This window comes from Scyliorhinus torazame, chromosome 15 (genome assembly GCF_047496885.1).
Source record: "Scyliorhinus torazame isolate Kashiwa2021f chromosome 15, sScyTor2.1, whole genome shotgun sequence".
Taxonomy (NCBI): domain Eukaryota; kingdom Metazoa; phylum Chordata; class Chondrichthyes; order Carcharhiniformes; family Scyliorhinidae; genus Scyliorhinus; species Scyliorhinus torazame.
The window spans coordinates 154,323,257-154,341,773 of record NC_092721.1 but is presented as its reverse complement, the minus strand read 5'-3'; the positions used below and the strand labels follow the sequence as shown (position 1 = coordinate 154,341,773).

Below are 18,517 nucleotides of genomic sequence, written 5' to 3'. Positions count from 1 at the left end.
AATCAGTTCAGCATGAAAAGGGCAGCTTTGCTGTTTTAAAACTGTCTATCAAATGCAATGGCAGTAGAAGGGGCCCAGGAATGTAGCAAGAAAACACCAAAGGAGAGGCTTGAAACTGAGCGGAATTTTTTTTTTGACATCCTGGCCCAATATTTGTGGGGAGGTGGGGGGGTTGTGCGAGAAACCTGGCAAGGACAGGGTGTAGCGGATTTGCCCAAATTTAGCACAGGATCCCGTTATCATTTTCGCATTCTGTTTCCTATCCGGTAGCTAACCATTTGACAGACTGGACAACTGCTGGGCAGATAGACGGTAGGGGATTGATGTCGGGGACCATTCCAAGCAATTGAGGGGGAGGAGCAGAGTTCAGGTCGACTTCAAGGGAGAGGTCGCTGATAGTGTTATAGGCAAACGTGCGGCCACAATTGGCAGAAGGGAGGCAAAAGGTTTGCGGGAGGGTTGGGAGGGAACACTCCTGCTACGCCAGACCCACGAGAAGTGTCAGGAAAATCTCTAACTCTTAGGACGTTACATCTCTCACATCCCTTTCCCTGAACGCTGTGGAACGTAAATGTTACATTGAAAGTTACATTGAAATCACAGTGTGAGCCTGATTTTGATATATTTATGAAGCATCCCACCTCCCCCCACACCCCCGATGTAGAAATGGTGGAAGGTACCAATGCAGTGGATGAGGTCATGTTTTGTTAGGGTTTATTACCCGCTGACCCCCTCCCACTCATCATTAGGATGATTGTGACCATGACTATTCTGACCATGACTATGACTTGCGCCATGACTATAATAAACAATGTAATATTGCTTTGAGAAAACCCTTGGGCAAAAATAAAAGATTTATGAATATCTGAAGAAAGGAGATGAATTATTGGAATATTTTAGTCTCTGCTGGAGGAAGAACAGCTGAGAGAAAGAACAAGGAAATTATTTGAACTTCATTCGGCTGCCTTCCATACAAATCTGACTAAAATGCGAAATGGGTTGGTAATTTAAAGGAATATAAAACTTACAGGAGCAGTGAAACCTTGCTTCAATTGTATTGAACCTTGGTTAGACCGCACCTGGAGTACTGTGTGTAGTTCTGTATAGGTTTACTAATAATAACAATCTTTATTATTGTCACAAGTAGGCTTACATTAACACTGCAATGAAGTTACTATGAAAATCCCCTAGTAGCCTCACTCCAGCGCCTGTTTGGGTACACTGAGGGAGAATTCAGGATGTCCAAATGCTATTATAAGGTGCAAGGGGGAATGTTTAGAGGAGATGTGCGAGGCAATTTTATTACACAGAGGGTGGTGAGTGCCAGGAACGCACTGCTGGGGGAGGTAGTGGAAGCAGATACGATAGTGATGTTCAAGAGGCATCTTGACGAATACATGAATAGGATGGGAATAGAGGGATATGGATGTTGGAAGTGCAGAAGGTTTTAGTTTAGACAGGTATCATGATTGGCACAGGCTTGGAGGACCGAAGGGCCCATTTCTGTGCTGTACTGTTCTTTGTTCTTTTGGTCCCCTCACTTTATAAAGGATATTATTGCAATAGAGGGAGTTTAACAAAGGTTCACCAAACTTGCTCCTGGGATGGCAAGACAGTCCTATGAAGACAGATTGCGGAAATCTGGCCTGTATTCGCTAGAGTTTCAGAAAATGGAAGGGGATAGCAATGAAACTGACAGAATACTTTAAGGGATAGACAGGGTAGATGCAGGAACGATGTGTCACCCGGTTGTGGAGTATAAAACCAGGGGACACAATTTCAAAATAAGGGTGGAAGCCACTTAGGCTTATTATGAATGCTTGGCTGAGGTTGGGAATCTTTGGAATTCTCTAAGGAGACAAGCTGGTTAGAGGGCCTACCTCAGTTCTTGGGATCATCAGCCCAGCTTCCAACTTCATTCTAATGCACTCTATACCTCATCACCTACAGCCCCTCACACAAATCCACACACCCCTATGCCCTTTCTATGGGCAGGATCTTCCAGTCCTGCCAAATGTCAATGGACTTTTGGTTGGGTCACCGAATTCCCTGTGATCCCACTACGACAGGGCAGGTAAATCCTAGCAGTGCGTCCTCACACATCCCCATGCCTCCGCTATGTTCCCCATAACCCCCATGCTCTCTCATACTCTCCATGCCTCCTACATGTCCCCTCATACTCCCTCTGTGCTGCTCTATAGCTACTCAACAGTAGTCACTATGAGCAGGCCACAGGAGCCACGGGCCGGATTATCCGCCGGCAGGTTGCTCCGTTTTGCTGGCAGGCTGGGGGCCACCCGATGGCGTGGGGCTGTCCCACAATGGGAAACCCCATTGACCGGCTGGCGCAACGGAGCATCCTGCCGGCGGGGTGAAATGGAAATGTGGCGCGCCTAGGGCAGAGAATCCAGCCCCATGTCTTTGAACTGGACAGTAAAACATAACATTCGAACAATCTAATAGAGCTATCAATCAAACTCACCTTATAATAAAAAAGTCCTTATTCACAAAAGCCATTCAAAAAGATTTGCATCTCAAGTGGTCAATCTGATAGGTAAACCTTTAATAACCTCTTCGAGCTGTCACGCTAATTGTAGACACAGTTCCTGCTGAGATAAGTCAATCTGGATCTTTTAAACCTCAGCCAAGCATTCGTAATAGCCCCAGCTACCAAATTAAACAACAGATTCCACTGAAACTGAAAACAAGATGACCTTTTATTCCACAAGCTACAGATGATGGGCTGAATTTTCCAATTTCTTTCCCAGGTGTTCTCTCCAGCGGGAAATGCGAAAGGCAGCCCACCAGTGGCCTGCTGGGTTACCCTCTGTAATTTTAAACACATTAAAAAAATGGAAGTGGTGGAAACCACGATGTCATGCTGGTGGGGTGGGCCCATTCAGAGTCCGGCCCGCCGGTACCCTTGTCTCCTGACAGATCGAGGCAACTTTATTAAAGGCCGCCTCTATCTGAAAAAAACCCCCACAAATACCCCACGGAACCCCCCCCCCCATGGATGCAGGAACACCTCACAGAACCTCCCCCAATAGAATCCCCCAGCAGTGCATGACCCTCGCCTCCCCAGGGGCTATACTTACCCTTACTGTTCGCCAGTTCCCCGTTTTACAAAAGCTGTTGTAAACCCTGCCGATGTGATGCCATGCTGGCAGGGGTGGACTTTCCTACATGGGGGGAATGATACTGTGGGGAGACCTGCAAAGTGTATGGTAATGTATGCTAACGGAGTTCCCAATTTTTCATGGCAAGATCCCCATTATATCATTGGCGGGGGTTGGGGCCAATCTCAACAGGAAATCCCCACTCCGCCCATCGGAAATCCCCCCCGTGTCTTCAATTTCAAATCAGATATCGCATTAACCTTGGGAGTTGAACAGGTGAATAATATTTTCAAAAAACGTTCAACATCAGGGTATTTTCTTCCAAAAGTGTAGACCTCTAAACATTTAAATGCCAATTCCCAAATCTTACTGATTTTCCCCGTACATGTTCCACAGTTTTGAATGCATTATGGCACTTTTTCAATGTACTCTAATGCATCTCATCACTTAAACAATGCTGGTCAAGGTAATTGTCAACTTAACTTTTGTGAGGGCCATGAAGAATCCAACACGAGTTTCAAGGATAGGAAGAACACAAGTACCCCACGGTACATCTCGGCGTCTCTATCTCCATTCAGTTCTGTAACGACCTGCGCAGGCTTTGAGTGAGGCACCAGAGGAAGATTGTGAGGACTGCTTTCCATTGTCTCTGGTCTCTGTGGCTGTAGAAATGAGCTCCGGGGGCGGGGAATCTTTGGAAGGGCTAGTCTTCTGGACCGAACGTGGTCTACATGTTTGCGCTGGAGACGATCCTGGGCTTGCACCTAGTAAGATATAGGGCCCATTTGGCGAAAGATTACGCCAGGGACCCACTGGGCACCACCAGCGAAATTGCGAACTAACACTGGGTCACCGGGCACAAACTGCCAAATCGGCCGATGCCGAGAAAAACCCTATTTCTGCCGTTCTTGTGTGCGGCCTACTTTTGCGCCAATATCCGGGAAAACCATACTAAGGAGGGTGCAAAGTCTCCGGCCCATTAGGAGTTCTGCGGGAGCTACCCCAGTCACTGCATGGGGGGTGGTCCTATACGAAAACAAAAAGCGAGCCAGTCTCGTGTCCATTGACCCGGAAGACTGCTTCTTTAGGCCTCGTTTGAATGTCTGCACTGCGCGCTCCGCCAACCGATTTGAAGCTGGGTGGTAAGGGGCAGTGCGGATATGGCGTATGCCATTCATCTTCATGAACCTCGCAAACTCCTCACTGGTGAATGGAGTGCCGTTATCCGTGGCCAGCACCTCGGGGAGGCCATGAGTACCAAAAGACAAACGCATCTTCTCAATTGTTGCGCAGGACGTTGTGCCTAGTATCTTATGCACCTCTAGCCATTTAGACTGGGTGTCGATTAATAAAAGGAACATGGATCGCTCGGCCCCGTTCTCCATCTTGTGGGACAGGACAGCCCCAATACCATACGGGGATGCATCACATGTGCCGAGCAAAGGCTTTCCAGGATCATAGTGGGTTAGTAACCCAGTCGACCACAATTGTTGCTTTACCCGCCGGAAAGCGGTTTCTTGCGGCTGACCCCAAACCCAGGTGTGATTTTTCTTTAGCAGAAGGTGCAACAGGGCCAGCGTAGTTGCCAGATTGGGGAGGAACTTCCCGTAATAGTTTACGAGGCTGAGAAAAGAACGAAGATGCGAAGTGTCAGTCGGGGCGGGGGCCTGTTGAATCGCGCGCACCTTCTCTGCGATGGGGTGCAAACCTTCGCGGTCCACCCGATAACCCAGGTAGACTACTTCCTTCGCCTGAAAGACGCACTTTGTGCAACGTAAACGGACTCCAGCCTCCGAAAAGCGTCTAAGGACAGCCTTCAGATTTTCAAAATATTCCTGCTCCGCCGTCCCTGTGATCAAAACGTCATCTAAGTAGACAGCGACACGCGGTAAACATCTCAAAATGTCCTCCATAACGCATTGAAAAATAGCGCAGGCAGAGGATACTCCAAAGGGCAAACGTGTATATTCATAGAGGCCCCGGTGTGTATTAATCGTTACATATGGTCGGGAGGCAGGGTCCAGCTCCAACTGTAGGTAGGCGTGACTCATATCTAATTTTGTGAACGAGAGTCCGCCTGCAAGCTTCGCATAGAGATCATCTATGCGAGGCATTGGATATCGGTCGAGTCGGAAAGCCATATTCACTGTAAGTTTATAGTCGCCGCACAAGCGAACTGCGGCATCTGGCTTCATTACAGGTACAATTGGTGCTGCCCAGTCAGCAAAACGGACGGGCCTGATAATACCCAAAGTCTCCAAATGAGTGAGCTCCCCTTCTACCTTTTCGAGCAAGGCGTAAGACACCTGGCGCGCCCGGAAATAGCGCGGCATGGCTCCTAGTTCGACTTGGATACGGGCTACGGCCCCTTTTATTTTCCCCAAACCGGGCTGGAATACATCTGGGTATCGTCCTAGCACCTCAGTCACCCCTCCAGAAACTGTTTGGAGGATGTGCTGCCACTGCAACCGCAAATGGCGCAACCAGTCCCGACCCAACAGGCTGGGCCCATGGCCGCGACACCGCGATAAGTGGGAAACACCCCTCCTGGCGTCTATAAACAACAGGGGTCATCGTCGTTCATGCAATGTTCAATGGTTCCACCGTGTAGGTGGCCAACCTGGCCTGTGTGCCCGTTAATGTAAGGGTCTGTATACCCTGCTTGATGCGGTCGAATGTCCTCTGGGCAATCACGGAGACCGCTGCGCCAGTGTCCAACTCCATCTCGAGCGGGTGACCATTGACCCGTACTGTCACCTTAATGGGGGCCACATGGGGAGCTGCCACACAATGCAGCTGCAGGCAGTCGTCCTCCGTCACCCTCAGAGTGGCTATTGTGTCTGGTCTCTGCTTGTGGAGACCGTACTAATTGGCACCCAAGTGAGGCTTTGCCAGTGTAGCCGGTGACTCCCGGGCGCCAGGAGAATTCAGCATCACGTAGGTTGCGCATATTTAAATGAGCCTAATAGTGATCCACATTTTGCCAGGTGCCGTGGGGTGGGTGACTTGGATGAGGCTTTGTGCCGGTTGCGAAGCCCGATGTGTGTGCCACCCGGAATTCACCTGGTGTGCCCGGATTGATGGCGGACACAACGCAGTGGGAAAATCGTGCCCTCGGTGTTAATATGTTTATGATCAGTAACGGGATAATATATTGTAATCTTGATCAGTTTCTTTGAATTTTCTAGGTCTACCACCACTTACTGGCTTTGGGACGGTCAAAGTAATTGTTGATGACCTCAACGATAACACTCCAGTCTTTGAGCAGAGTCAGTACGCTGTCACTGTGAGTGAAGCTGCCCCCGTTGGACAAACAGTTTTAACAATCTGTGCTGTCGATCCAGATGCTGGAGAGAATGGACAAATCAGGTGTGAGGCCATCACAGATTTTCCGACTAACACAGAGATCCACCTGAGAAATATTACATGTTTGTGAAATTCTGAGCTCTTCATATAATGATATCATCCATTCAACCTTCCATCCATTTGTTAACCTGTCAATATTAACTTCAATAATTAAAAATTAAGCTTTCTGCTTCTAAAAAAATGGGGGTAGGATTTTTATCCCTCCAATGGGGATGAGCACAGATGTGGGAGGACATGTAAGTCCACGCTACCATCTGGACTGATGGTTTGCTAGCTCCATCCCGCTCACGGACAATTTTGGCCGAGGCAGGATTGCATGTGAAGGATACCCACTCAATGAAAGATGAAGACCATTAAGGCATGTTGTTAGAGGCAGTGTAGAACTTTCTAACTGGCCTCCAGACAACTCCCCTGCCGGCCTCCCCTCCATCTACATCTATCTGAAAGATAAAAACATGTGGGATAACCTCTGTGTCTCATTCACAAATCTGACAGACCACACATTTTGGAATTATCAAAAGCTTAACATGTTGGGTTGGGTTTTATGTGCCTCGGCTGGGTATGTTTTTGGTGGGTTGGGGAGGAGGGGGTTGAGGCACGATCAATTGAAAAAAGACTAGAGTTGAATATAACTGAGGCTTTATTGCTGTAAGATGTGTGGCCTCCCACAGCAGCTGGCGAAATGGCTGCTGAATGGAGGACACGCATATTTATACTCCGCCTACTGGGCGGAGCCAGCAGGCAGGGGCTACCAGTGAACCTGTAGTACAGGTCCTAACTTACATCACCTAATACAGGTGCAACAGTGGTTTACCACATTCACCCCCTGTTAAAATTGAGTCGGCATGGGAGGTGGAGAACTATATCCAGCAATGAATTTATATTTACAGTATTTGATCAGAAAAAAAAAATGTCTTTTGAAGTCCGGTGCCAGTTAGAGATTTAACAGGTCTGGTGCCTTGATGTTCCACTGGGAGCGACGTAACGGTGGCGGCGATGTCGATGCTGGCCTGATGTTCGGTGACTCCGGGAGCGTGCTGAAATCCTCTTCATCATCGGGCATGGGCAGGGGAAGGACGGATGGTGTTGGTGGGGTTAATAGTGTGAGCGCCGGGGTAGGGGAGGGTGGCGCCGGGCTGGAGAGGTGTGTGTGTGTGGAATCTGCTGGTGTCAGGTCCCTGAGGGAGACAGTATCTTGGCGGCTGTCGGGGTAAGCCACGTAGGCATACTGGGGGTTGGCATGGAGCAATTGCACCCTTTCCACCAACGGGTCCGCCTTGTGGAGGCGGACGTGCCTACGAAGCAGGACTGGTCCTGGAGCTGCAAGCCAAGTTGGGAGCAACACCCCAGATGTGGACTTCCTGGGGAAGGCAAAAAGACATTCATGGGGTGTGTTGTTAGTGGTGGTGCACAGCAGTGACCGAATGGAGTGGAGTGCATCAGGGAGGACCTCCTGCCAGTGAGAGGCTGGGAGGTTCCTGGACCATAGGGCCAGTAGGACGGCCCTCCATACCGTCCCGTTCTCCCTCTCTACCTGCCCGTTTCCCCGGGGGTTCTAGCTGGTCGTCCTGCTGGAGGCGATGCCCCTGCTGAGCAGGAACTGACGCAGCCTCATCGCTCATGAAGGAGGATCCCCTGTCACTATGGATACAGGCGGGGAAACCGAACAGAGCGAAGGTAGTGTTTAGGGCTTTGATGACGGTGGCAGACGTCATGTCGGGGCATGGGGTGGCAAAGTGGAACCTGGAGTACTCATCGACCACACTGAGAATATACGTGTTTCGGTCGGTGGAGGGGAGGGGCTCTTTGAAATCCACGCTGAGGCGTTCAAAGGGGAGGGAGGCCTTCACCAGGCGCGCACGGTTCGGCCGGTAGAAGTGCGGCTTGCACTCCGCACAGACCTGGCAGTCCCTGGTGATTGTCCGTACTTCCTCGACACGGAGTAGGGCAGGTTGCGGGCCTTTATGAAATGGTACAACTGTGTGACTCCCAGATGACGTGCAGGAGTCGGTCTACTTGTGTGCTGGCACATGTACCTCGGGATAGGGCGTCTGGGAGCTCGTTGAGTTTGCCGGGGCGATACAAAATCTCGTAATTATAGGTGGAGAGCTCGATCCTCCACCGCAAGATTTTATCGTTTTTGATCTTGCCCCGCTGTGTGTTATTGAACATGAAGGCTACCGACCATTGGTCAGTGACGAGAGTGAATCTCCTGCCGGCCAGGTAATGCCTCCAATGCCGCACAACTTCAACGATAGCTTGGGCCTCTTTTTCGACGGATGAGTGCTGAATTTCTGAAGCATGAAGGGTGCGTGAAAAGAATGCCACGGGTCTGCCTGCCTGATTGAGGGTGGCGGCTAGGGCGACGTCCGATGCGTTGCTCTCCACTTGAAAGGGCAGTGTCTCGTCTACTACGTGCATCCCGGCCTTGGCGATATCGGCTCTGATACGGGCGAAGGCCTGCTGTGCCTCGGCTGTCAGGGGAAAATGGGTGGACTGAATGAGTGGGCGGGCCTTGTCCGCATAGTTTGGGACCCACTGGGCATAGTACGAGAATGAACCCCAGGCAGCGTTTGAGGGCCCTGGGGCAGTGGGGGAGGGGAAGCTCCATGAGGGGGTGCATGCGGTCGGGATCGAGCTCCAGAACTCCGTTCTGGACCACATAGCCGAGTATGGCTAAGCGGGACGTGCTAAACACGCACTTCTCCTTGTTGTAGGTGAGGTTGAGGAGAGTGGCAGTGTGGAGAAATTTGGCACGGTTGGCATAGTGGTCCTGCTGGTCATGACCGCTGATGGTGACGTTGTCTAGGTATGGGAAGGTGGCCCGCAAACTGTACCGGTCGACCATTCGGTCCATCTCCCTTTGGAAGACCACGACCCCATTGTGACGCCGAAGGGAACCCTGAGGAAGGGATAGAGACGACTGTCCGCCTCGAAAGCAGTGTATGGACGGTCTGGTTTACGAATAGGGAGCTGGTGGTAGGCGGATTTCAGGTCTACTGTTGAGAAGGCCCGGTACTGTGCAATCTGATTGACCATATCAGATATGCGTGGGAGGGGGTACGTGTCTAGCTGCGTGTATCGATGATGGTCTGGATGTAGTTCACGACCATTCTGTGTTTCTCCCCAGTTTTAACGACTACCACTTGGGCTCTCCAGGGGCTGTTGCTGGCCTCGATAATGCCTTCCCGAAGCAGCCGCTGGACCTCGGACCTGATGAAGGTCCTGTCCTGGGTGCTCTATTGTCTGCTCCTGGTGGCGACGGGCTCGCAATCCGGGATTAGATTGGCGAAGAGGAAAGGTGGATCGACCTTTACGGTCGCGAGGCCGCACACAGTGAGGGGTGGTAGGGGCCCGCCGAATTTGAGGGTTAGGCTCTGGAGGTTACACTGGAAGTCCAGGCTGAGTAGTAGGGCAGCGCAGAGGTTAGGGAGGACGTAGAGGCGGAAGCCGCTGAATTCTACGCCCTGGACCGTGAGTGAGACCGTGCAGAACCCCCGGATCGCGATAGAATGGGGTCCGGAGGCCAGGGAAATTCTTTGGTTGGGGGTGTACCACGAGGGAGCAGCGCCTTCCGTATCCGGGTGTATGAAGCTATTGGTGCTCCCAGAGTCCAGCAGGCAAGAGGTCACGTGGCCGTTGATTTTCACACTGGTCGATGCGGTAGCTAGGTTGTGCGGATGAGACTGGTCGATCGTCACTGAGGCGAGTCGTGGTCAGTCGTCGCTGACGTCGGATGATGGGGAGCCTGGGGGGCCCAGGTCCTGGAATGCTGTCGGTGACCATGTCCCGTGGGGGAGACAAGATGGCGGCGCCTGAAGATCCTGCAGGGGACAAAATGGCGGCGCCCATGGGTCGCACGTTGCGGGGGTTGGACAAGATGGCGGCGCCCATGGGCCGCACGTGGACTGAGGGGGAGAAGATGGCGGCGCCCACTGGCCGTGCGTGGCCCCGGGAGATGAAGATGGCAGTGCCCACTGGCTGCGTGTTGTCCCGGGTGGTGAAGATGGCAGCGCCCACTGGCCGCGCGTGGTCCGGGGAGATGAAGATGGCAGCGCCCATTGTGTGTAGGCTAGGGGGGTGGGGCAATAGCGGCGACTGCGCGGGCCTGGCACACCGCGGCGAAGTGACCTTTTTTGCCGCAAGCCTTGCAACGGGCAGCACGGGCCGGGCAGCGTTGGCGAGGGTGTTTCTGCTGGCCGCAGTAGTAACATTGGGGACCCCCGGGGTGCGCAGGCTGGCTTGTGGCGCAGGCGTACTGGCTGGGTAAGGCCCCCACTGGGGCGGCCGTCTATGGGGTCCACGAGGGGTAGGAGGTGTGGGCCGCGCGGCTGGTGAGGTAGGCCTGAATGTTACGTGAGGCAACCGTCATGGAGAGCGCTAGCTTCTTTGTTTCAGCTAGGTCGGGCGTGACCCCTTCTAACAGTCTTTGGCGTATGAGGTCCGACCCAATCCCTGTTACGAACGTGTCCCGCATAAGAAGGTTGGAATGTTCAGTGGCCGTAATGACCTGACAGTCACAGTCCCAGACTAGTGGGATTAGGGCCCGCCAGAAGTCTTCTATGGACTCACCAGGGAGTTGAGAGCGAGTGGCGAGTGCGTGCCTGGCGAAGAGCGTGTTCGGTTTCTGTGCGTAGTTTTCTTTGAGAAACGCCATGGCGTCGGCGTAGTTCGGGGCGTCCTGGATCAGCAAAAACACGTTGGAGCTCAACCTTGAGTACAGGATCTGCATCTTCTGAGCCTCCGGAACAGGGATGGTCGCTGAGTTGATATACGCCTCAAAGCAAGCTAGTCAGTGATTAAAGTCCTTTTTGGCGTCGCTTGATTGCGGATCCAGCTGCAGGTGATCTGGTTCGATTCGGAGGTCCATCTTAGAGCAATAAATTGAGGCACGATCAATTGAACAAAGACGAGAGGTGGATACAACTGAGGCTTTATTGCTGTAAGATGTGTGGCCTCCCACAGCAGTTGGTGAAATGGCTGCTGAATGGAGGACATGCATATTTATACTCCGCCTACTGGGCGGAGCCAGCATGCAGGGACTACCGGTGAACCTGCAGTTCAGATCCTACCTTACATCACCTAATACAGGTGCAACAGTGGTTTACCACAGGGGTCATGTGAAATAAAGTGGGCATCCAGCCCACCACCTTCCCACTCACCCTTGAGGTCATCCCCATAACATGGTAGGTGGGCGGGTGCTGAAATTGGCAGCTCGCCTGCCATTTGTAAATAACTAAATGCCAATTGAACTTGTTAATAAGTCAATTGATCCCAATGATATGGTGCACATGCCATAATACGCCTGGCATGGGCAATCAGGTAGGAGGGAGCAGGCTGCCTTTTTAAAAACAATTTTTGAAGGGCAGGAAAGGGGGGGTACTATCTTTGGGGGGGTGCCTTTGCACAACAGGAATCCCTCCTAAGTTAGTACCCCCTTTTCTTCCTTTCTGCCTGCTCCCACCACTCCCATCCCCCCCACCAAGCTGGGAAAACCCTCCCTGCCCAATACACAGGACTTAACTCCCTCTGGGATCCATTGGGCCTTCTTCTTGGGATTGGTTGCAGTCCGAGTCACGTCCACTAATGAGCTCTCGGCACAGCCCGGGCAGCAGATTGGCCAGCAGCTCCTGAGGGTGGGTGAGGGGCAACAGTCCCAATCTTTACAAGTTTAACAGGGAAACACAGCTTGTGGTTTGTAGAAGGTGTGCGTCGGGAACGCGGCCTATCGGGGGCGGAGCACTGCGGGTGGGCCGGCTGATGATGCGCCAATGGCCTTGCGACTGCGCGCGCCCACGTCCCAAATTTGCCGATTTTAGGGGGCGGAGCATCGCGAACCGTCGTTAAACCGGCGCCTGCCCCGCATCCGGCGTCGGAAGCCATTCTCCGCTTCATCGCCGATCCCAATATAAGAATTCCGCCCTCGTATTTACTACATTGCCAACAAGGAAAACAACCGCAATTCAGATTGCAATGAAGAAAAAATTTTGAAGGAACGTTTGGTTTCAAAAGTTGCAGAAGAAGTTCAATTGAGACCAGCCTGCAGAAGAGCAAAGAGTAGTCATGCCTCTCTTTGGAAAATTAGATGCTTTTGACGCTGCTACAGAAGACTGGGTACAGTACGTGGAGCATTTGGAATACGTTTTCCATGTCAATTGTATTGGGGAGGAAGATAAGAAAAATGTTGTATTGCTGGCTACATGTGAGACCCATTCGAATAACTTGATCTGAAGCTTAATGTCCTGAATGCTCCTGACACAGAGACACTTGCAGATCTTGTTAATCTAGCAAAGTGGCATCACCATCCTAAGCCCTCAATTATATTACAAAGGTACAAATTCAACTCCACGAGAGAAGCCCAAGTGAGGGGGGTGGCCAGGAGGTGGGCTGTGGGGTCGGAGTGGGTGAGCATGGAACACCATTGCCGTAGCCGGAAAGGCAGCCATGCAGCTGCACATGCCGCTAACAATTCACTGTGAACACGGTTCTTATAGGTGTCCTCCCCGAGGTGCTGTATGGGCGTGCTCGAGCACAACCAGTACCACCTTGTTGGCTGGGATGAGTGTGTGTGGGGAGTGTAATGTGTATATGCGGCTGCAGCTTGTCAGCCTCCCGATTGTCAATCACGGCAAATCCCGCACCGTTTTTCATTGGAATCGATTGTATTCCACGTGGCGCCAGTACCAGCCCCTCCAAAGTCACTGAATTGATCGAGGTTTGGCGCCAGCTTTGCTGTCATGACAGTCCATGAATTCTGCGCCAGCGTCAACACTTAGAAATGTTTGCGGTGGGTTTTTCAGGAAGTTTCCCTCCGGCACTGCTGGCGCGTTCCCCACGTGCTATTCAATGACTCCCTGTATTGGGCACTGGGGAGTTTCTCACCGGTTTAACACAAACTTAGGGCGGGATTCTCCGGCCGCGTTCGCCTGGCAACCGGACAATACCGCCCGAGGTCAATGGATTTTTTTCATTATTGGCGTCTCAGCCGAGGCGTTCTTGCGGCGGGCGGGGCAGAAGAATCCAGCCATTAGAATTTACTTTAGCACTGGGGCGTGTTATGTTTGAAAAAATGAAAACCGCTTATTGTCACAAGTAGGCGTCAAATGAAGTTACTGTGAAAAGCCCCTAGTCGCCACATTCCGGCGCCTGTTCGGGGAGGCTGGTACGGGAATTGAAACGTGCTGCTGGCCTGCCTTAGTCTGCTGTCAAAGCCAGCTATTTAGGCCAGTGTGCTAAACCCGCCCCAAAATCGCTTATTGTCACAAGTAGGCTTCAATTAAGTTACGGTGAAAAGCCCCTAGTCGCCACTAGGTCCGGTTTGGTCCTTTGTGCTTCACAAAGGAACTCACCAAACTTTGACTTGTCCAAATCAGAATCCTTTATTGAGTCTCATGTGGTAAGATAGGAATCTGATACAGAGCACGTTATCATGGAGTCTGCTAACTACTCCTCTGGAACTTGCACCTAGCACTGACCATACACATGTATGTCTTATTACCCTCTCAATCATCTTCTGCAGATGGCCGGATGTGTCTCGCTTTATATCGGAGTCAGAGATCACATGGCCTTAGTCTGGAGATCGTATGGTGTGCCTGTACTGCCACCTGCTGTTTGGGGGCCGCACACCTTCCATCTATGATATAGCCCTTCGGCATATCACCACCGGGAGCTGAACTCAGAGATAGGGCCCCTATTTTGAAAGGGTGCCCTGATCTCTAAGTGAGCTTTTAGGTCCCCAACACACATGGGCAATGTCACTCCCCACACACATGGACACTATCCCCCCCCTCAACTGAGGACACCCCGTTATGGGGTCCCTGGGTGTCCCCCATCTTCAGGCCCCACCAAGCCCCCTTACAGCACCTCTTCCCTTCCAGGACCCCCACCCATCATCCCCCCCCCCCCAACCATCCGGCGGCCCTAATTACCTGCCCTGCACTCCACCACCCATCAAATTCCCCCACCCTCATTTTATGGGCATGGCCCCCTCGGCCCCTGACCCTTGGCAGTGCCACTTTGGCACTCGAGCACCCTTGCACTGGCACCCAGGCAGTGCTCCTGTCAGCTTGGCAGTGCCATCTAGACACCTTGGAAGTGACAGGGTGACAGTGCCAAGGTGACAGCTGGGCAGCCAAGGTGCATCGTTCTAGGGGGAGGGACAGGGGGCCACCCTGCACTAACCCTGACCACCCAGGCATCTCCGATGGCCCAGGAGACCCCCCTGGTGCCATTCCGCCTGGTTAATGTTTGTGTGATCGGCGCCTGGCTGCAGCCTCCCTGGGGAGGCCGGAGAATTGAGGGAAGCCAGTGGATCCCAGGTGAGTAGGTCGTAAGTAGGTTCACGACTTAGTTCCGTGAGCGTCATTTGGTCCCACCCATTTTGGGCAGCGTTCCGACTACGATGTCTCACAGGACTTTGGTGAATCATGCGAGGTGCGGAACCTGTTGGGAGGTCCGCTGTTTGCCTCTCTTGGGATTCTCCGGCCGCGTTGTGTTCTCGTTTGAGCAAAACACGGCAAGAGAATCGCGCCCTTAGTCTCAGAAACGGAGAACCCTGCCCCAGGCTGGTATGAAGGACAATCACTAGGAATTAGGATAGCACGTTTCTTGTTGGAAGACAGAACCACTACTGGCATAGCTCCAGCTGAGCTGCTGATGGGTCGACGCTTGAACCTGGAAGTTCCAAAATTGGCAGGGAGGATGGAGGCAAGGCAGAGTTCCCGGAAACGGAACCATGATACGGTAAATGTGGAAAGAGGATTTGAGATAGACTACCCAGTTTTTGTGAAGAATTTTGGAGGTGGGTGTGGTGTTGGGTACTCTGAGATACAGACGAACCAACACGGTTGCGATTGGTACAACGCAGTTTTATTCCAACTAGTTATTTACACATCTGACTTGGTACTCAGCACGTGGTGACTGTGTGAGTGTCTTGTTAATGAGGTCCTGGCCTTGTCCTGTCTCCAGATGGACTGGCCAGCAGGTGTCGTGTTTCTTGTCTTATACTGTGTCTGCTCTTGTCTGTGATTGGCTGTCGTGTTATGCGTGCTAATTGGTCTGTTGGTCTGTCTATCATGATGTGTGTGTTGTGATGTGTGTTTGAATATCATGACATCCCCCCTTTTTTACAAGATTATGTGCCTACGTGGTTATAAATATAAATGTGTCCTGAGTGCAGCTAAAGGTGTGCGTGCGTGATATTTACAGCATGTACATGTGGCGTAACTATATACAAGGGTCGATGTCAGGTGTGACATGCTAACGAGGTTGTACTATAACAAAAGAAGAACGTTGAAATTTGGACCGATCAAACGAGGCCTGGAACGATAAAACAGTGACATGTTACAATACAGTAGTTGCTAAAATGTGACGTGTGAACAGTCTCATAAGTCCAGTCTAGTAGGTGGGCGACGAATTTGGGTTGACCGCCTCAAGGGTGGGTCAAGAACCACCAGCTGAGGTGCGAGCCTGGCCACGGACGGCGATAGAAGGGGCATGGTATATGGCAGCTCCACGAAGTCGCTATCAGGAACCAGTGGAGGACACGGCGTCTGTGTATGGTTCCATTGCAAGCGTGGAAGTAGGCGAAGAACTCGGCGATTGCGCCTACGCACGGATCCATCCGGCATGCGTACCAGGAACAAGCGGGGAGCCACGCGTCGGAGAACTTCGGCAGGTGCTGACCAGCCACCGTCTGGTAGGTGAATGCGGACGTTGTCTCCAGGGGCCAGGGAGGGAAGATCAGTTGCCCTTGTGTCGTACGATCTCTTCTGGCGATCGCGCTGCAGTTGCATCCTATGCAGTACCGGAGCATGGTCTATTGTTGGTGCCAGGATGGAACGCACAGTGGTTCTGAGGGCGCGACCCATCAGCAGCTGTGCTGGCGAGAGACCCGTGGCTAGTGGGGCCGAGCGATAGGCCAGCAGGGTGAGGTAGAAGTCCGATCCGGCAGCAGCAGCCTTGCAGAGGAGCCACTTGGCAATGTGAATGCCCTTCTCCGCCTTTCCATTGGACTGGGGATGCAGAGGGCTGGACGTCACATGTGTGAAGCCATACGAGGCCGCAAAGGACGACCATTCATGGCTGGCAAAACAAGGCCCATTGTCCAACATGACAGTCATCGGAATGCCGTGGCGAGCAAAGGTGTCTTTGCAGGCCCTGATGACAGCAGACGACGTGAGATCGTGCAGGCGTATGACTTCTGGGTAATTGGAGAAGTAGTCCACTATGATAACATAGTCCATGCCAAGCGCGTGAAATAGGTCGACACCCACTTTCGCCCAGGGGGACGTCACCAGCTCATGGGGCAGAAGCGTCTCAGGAGGTTGCGCCGGCTGAAACCTTTGGCAGGTTGTACAGTTGATCACCATGTTGGCAATATTGTCACTGATGCCCGGCCAGTATACCGCCTCTCGGGCCCTCCGTCTGCACTTCTCGACCCCCAAGTGGCCTTTGTGTATTTGATCGAGAACCAGCTGGCGCATACTGTGCGGAATCACAATCCGGTCCAGCTTCAGAAGGACACCATCAATGATGGCTAGGTCGTCTCGTACATTGTAGAACAGCGGGCACTGCCCTTTGAGCCATCCTCCCGTCATGTGGCGCATCACTCGCTGTAAAAGGGCGTCGGCCGCTGTCTCTCGGCGGATGCGGGCCAGACTGGAGTCGTCGGCCGGCAGATTTGCCGCTTTCAAGGCCACCTGTGCCTCGACCTGACATACGAACCCCTCCGCATCTGGTGGCGTGCTCACTGCTCTGGATAGGGCATCCGCCACGATGAGGTCCTTCCCTGGAGTGTAGACCAGTTGGAAGTCGTACCTCCTGGGTTTAAGTAGGATGTGCTGGAGGCGAGGGGTCATCTCGTTCAGGTTCTTGTTTATTATGCTGACCAGGGGGCGGTGGTCAGTTTCGACCGTGAACCGTGGAAGACCATAGATGTTTTCGTGGAACTTGTCTAAACCGGTTAGCAAGCCCAGGCATTCTTTTTCGATTTGCGCGTAGCGCTGCTCTGTGGGGGTCATGGCCCGCGTCGCATAGGCAACCGGTGCCCATGACGACGTGTCATCCCTCTGCAGGAGCACTGCTCCAATGCCGGATTGGCTGGCATCAGTTGAAATTTTGGTGGGACGAGACGTGTCGAATAACGCCAACACTGGTGCCGTGGTGAGTTTGTGTTTGAGCTCCTCCCATTCCAGCTGGTGTGTGTGTTGCCACTGGAACTCTGTAGATTTTTTGACGAGGTGGCGCAGAGTCGTTGTGTGGGAGGCAAGGTTGGGAATGAATTTCCCTAGGAAGTTGACCATGCCAAGGAAGCGTAGGACAGCCTTCTTGTCAGCCGGCTGCGACATCGCTGTGATGGCGCTCACCTTGTCTGCATCCGGACTGACCCCTGACCGGGAGATATGGTCCCCCAGGAACTTCAATTCGGTCTGGCCAAAGGCGCACTTGGCTCGGTTGAGGCGCAGGCCGTTTTCCCGTATGCGGGCAAAAACACGTTGGAGACAATGTATGTGCACCTGCGGTGTGGTGGACCAGATGATGACATCGTCCACATATAAGTGCACCCCTTCGATGCCTTCCATCATCTGCTCCATGATTCTGTGGAAGACCTCGGATGCCGAGATGATGCCAAATGGCATCCGGTTGTAGCAGAATCTGCCGAAAGGGGTGTTGAAGGTACATAGCTTTCTGCTGGACGGGTCCAGTTGGATCTGCCAAAATCCTTTAGAAGCATCCAGTTTCATGAATATCTTCGCTTGGGCCATTTCACTGGTGATCTCCTCCCGTTAGGGTATGGGATAATGTTCCCGCATAATGTTATTATTGAGGTCTTTGGGGGTCTATACAGATGCGGAGCTCGCCAGAGGGCTTCTTGACACACACCATGGAGCTGACCCATGGCGTGGGCTCCGTGACCCTGGATAGGACCCCTTGGTCCTGGAGATCCTGCAGCTGCAGCTTGAGGCGGTCTTTAAGTGGCGCAGGAACCCTGCGAGGTGCGTGAACGACCGGGATGGCGTCCAGTTTGAGGC

The 18,517-nt window shown here is 52.4% G+C and overlaps 1 protein-coding gene across 3 annotated transcripts in view; it reads left to right on the top strand.

The window, feature by feature from the left end:
- The window catches only part of LOC140391915 (protocadherin Fat 4-like), a 264,299-nt gene that overhangs the window by 86,089 nt on the left and 159,693 nt on the right, over positions 1-18,517 (top strand). For all 3 annotated transcript variants that reach the window (XM_072476961.1, XM_072476960.1, XM_072476962.1), the window contains exon 6: positions 6,308-6,488. In XM_072476961.1, the coding sequence (XP_072333062.1) occupies positions 6,308-6,488 (181 nt within the window). The remainder of the gene's footprint in view (positions 1-6,307; positions 6,489-18,517) is intronic.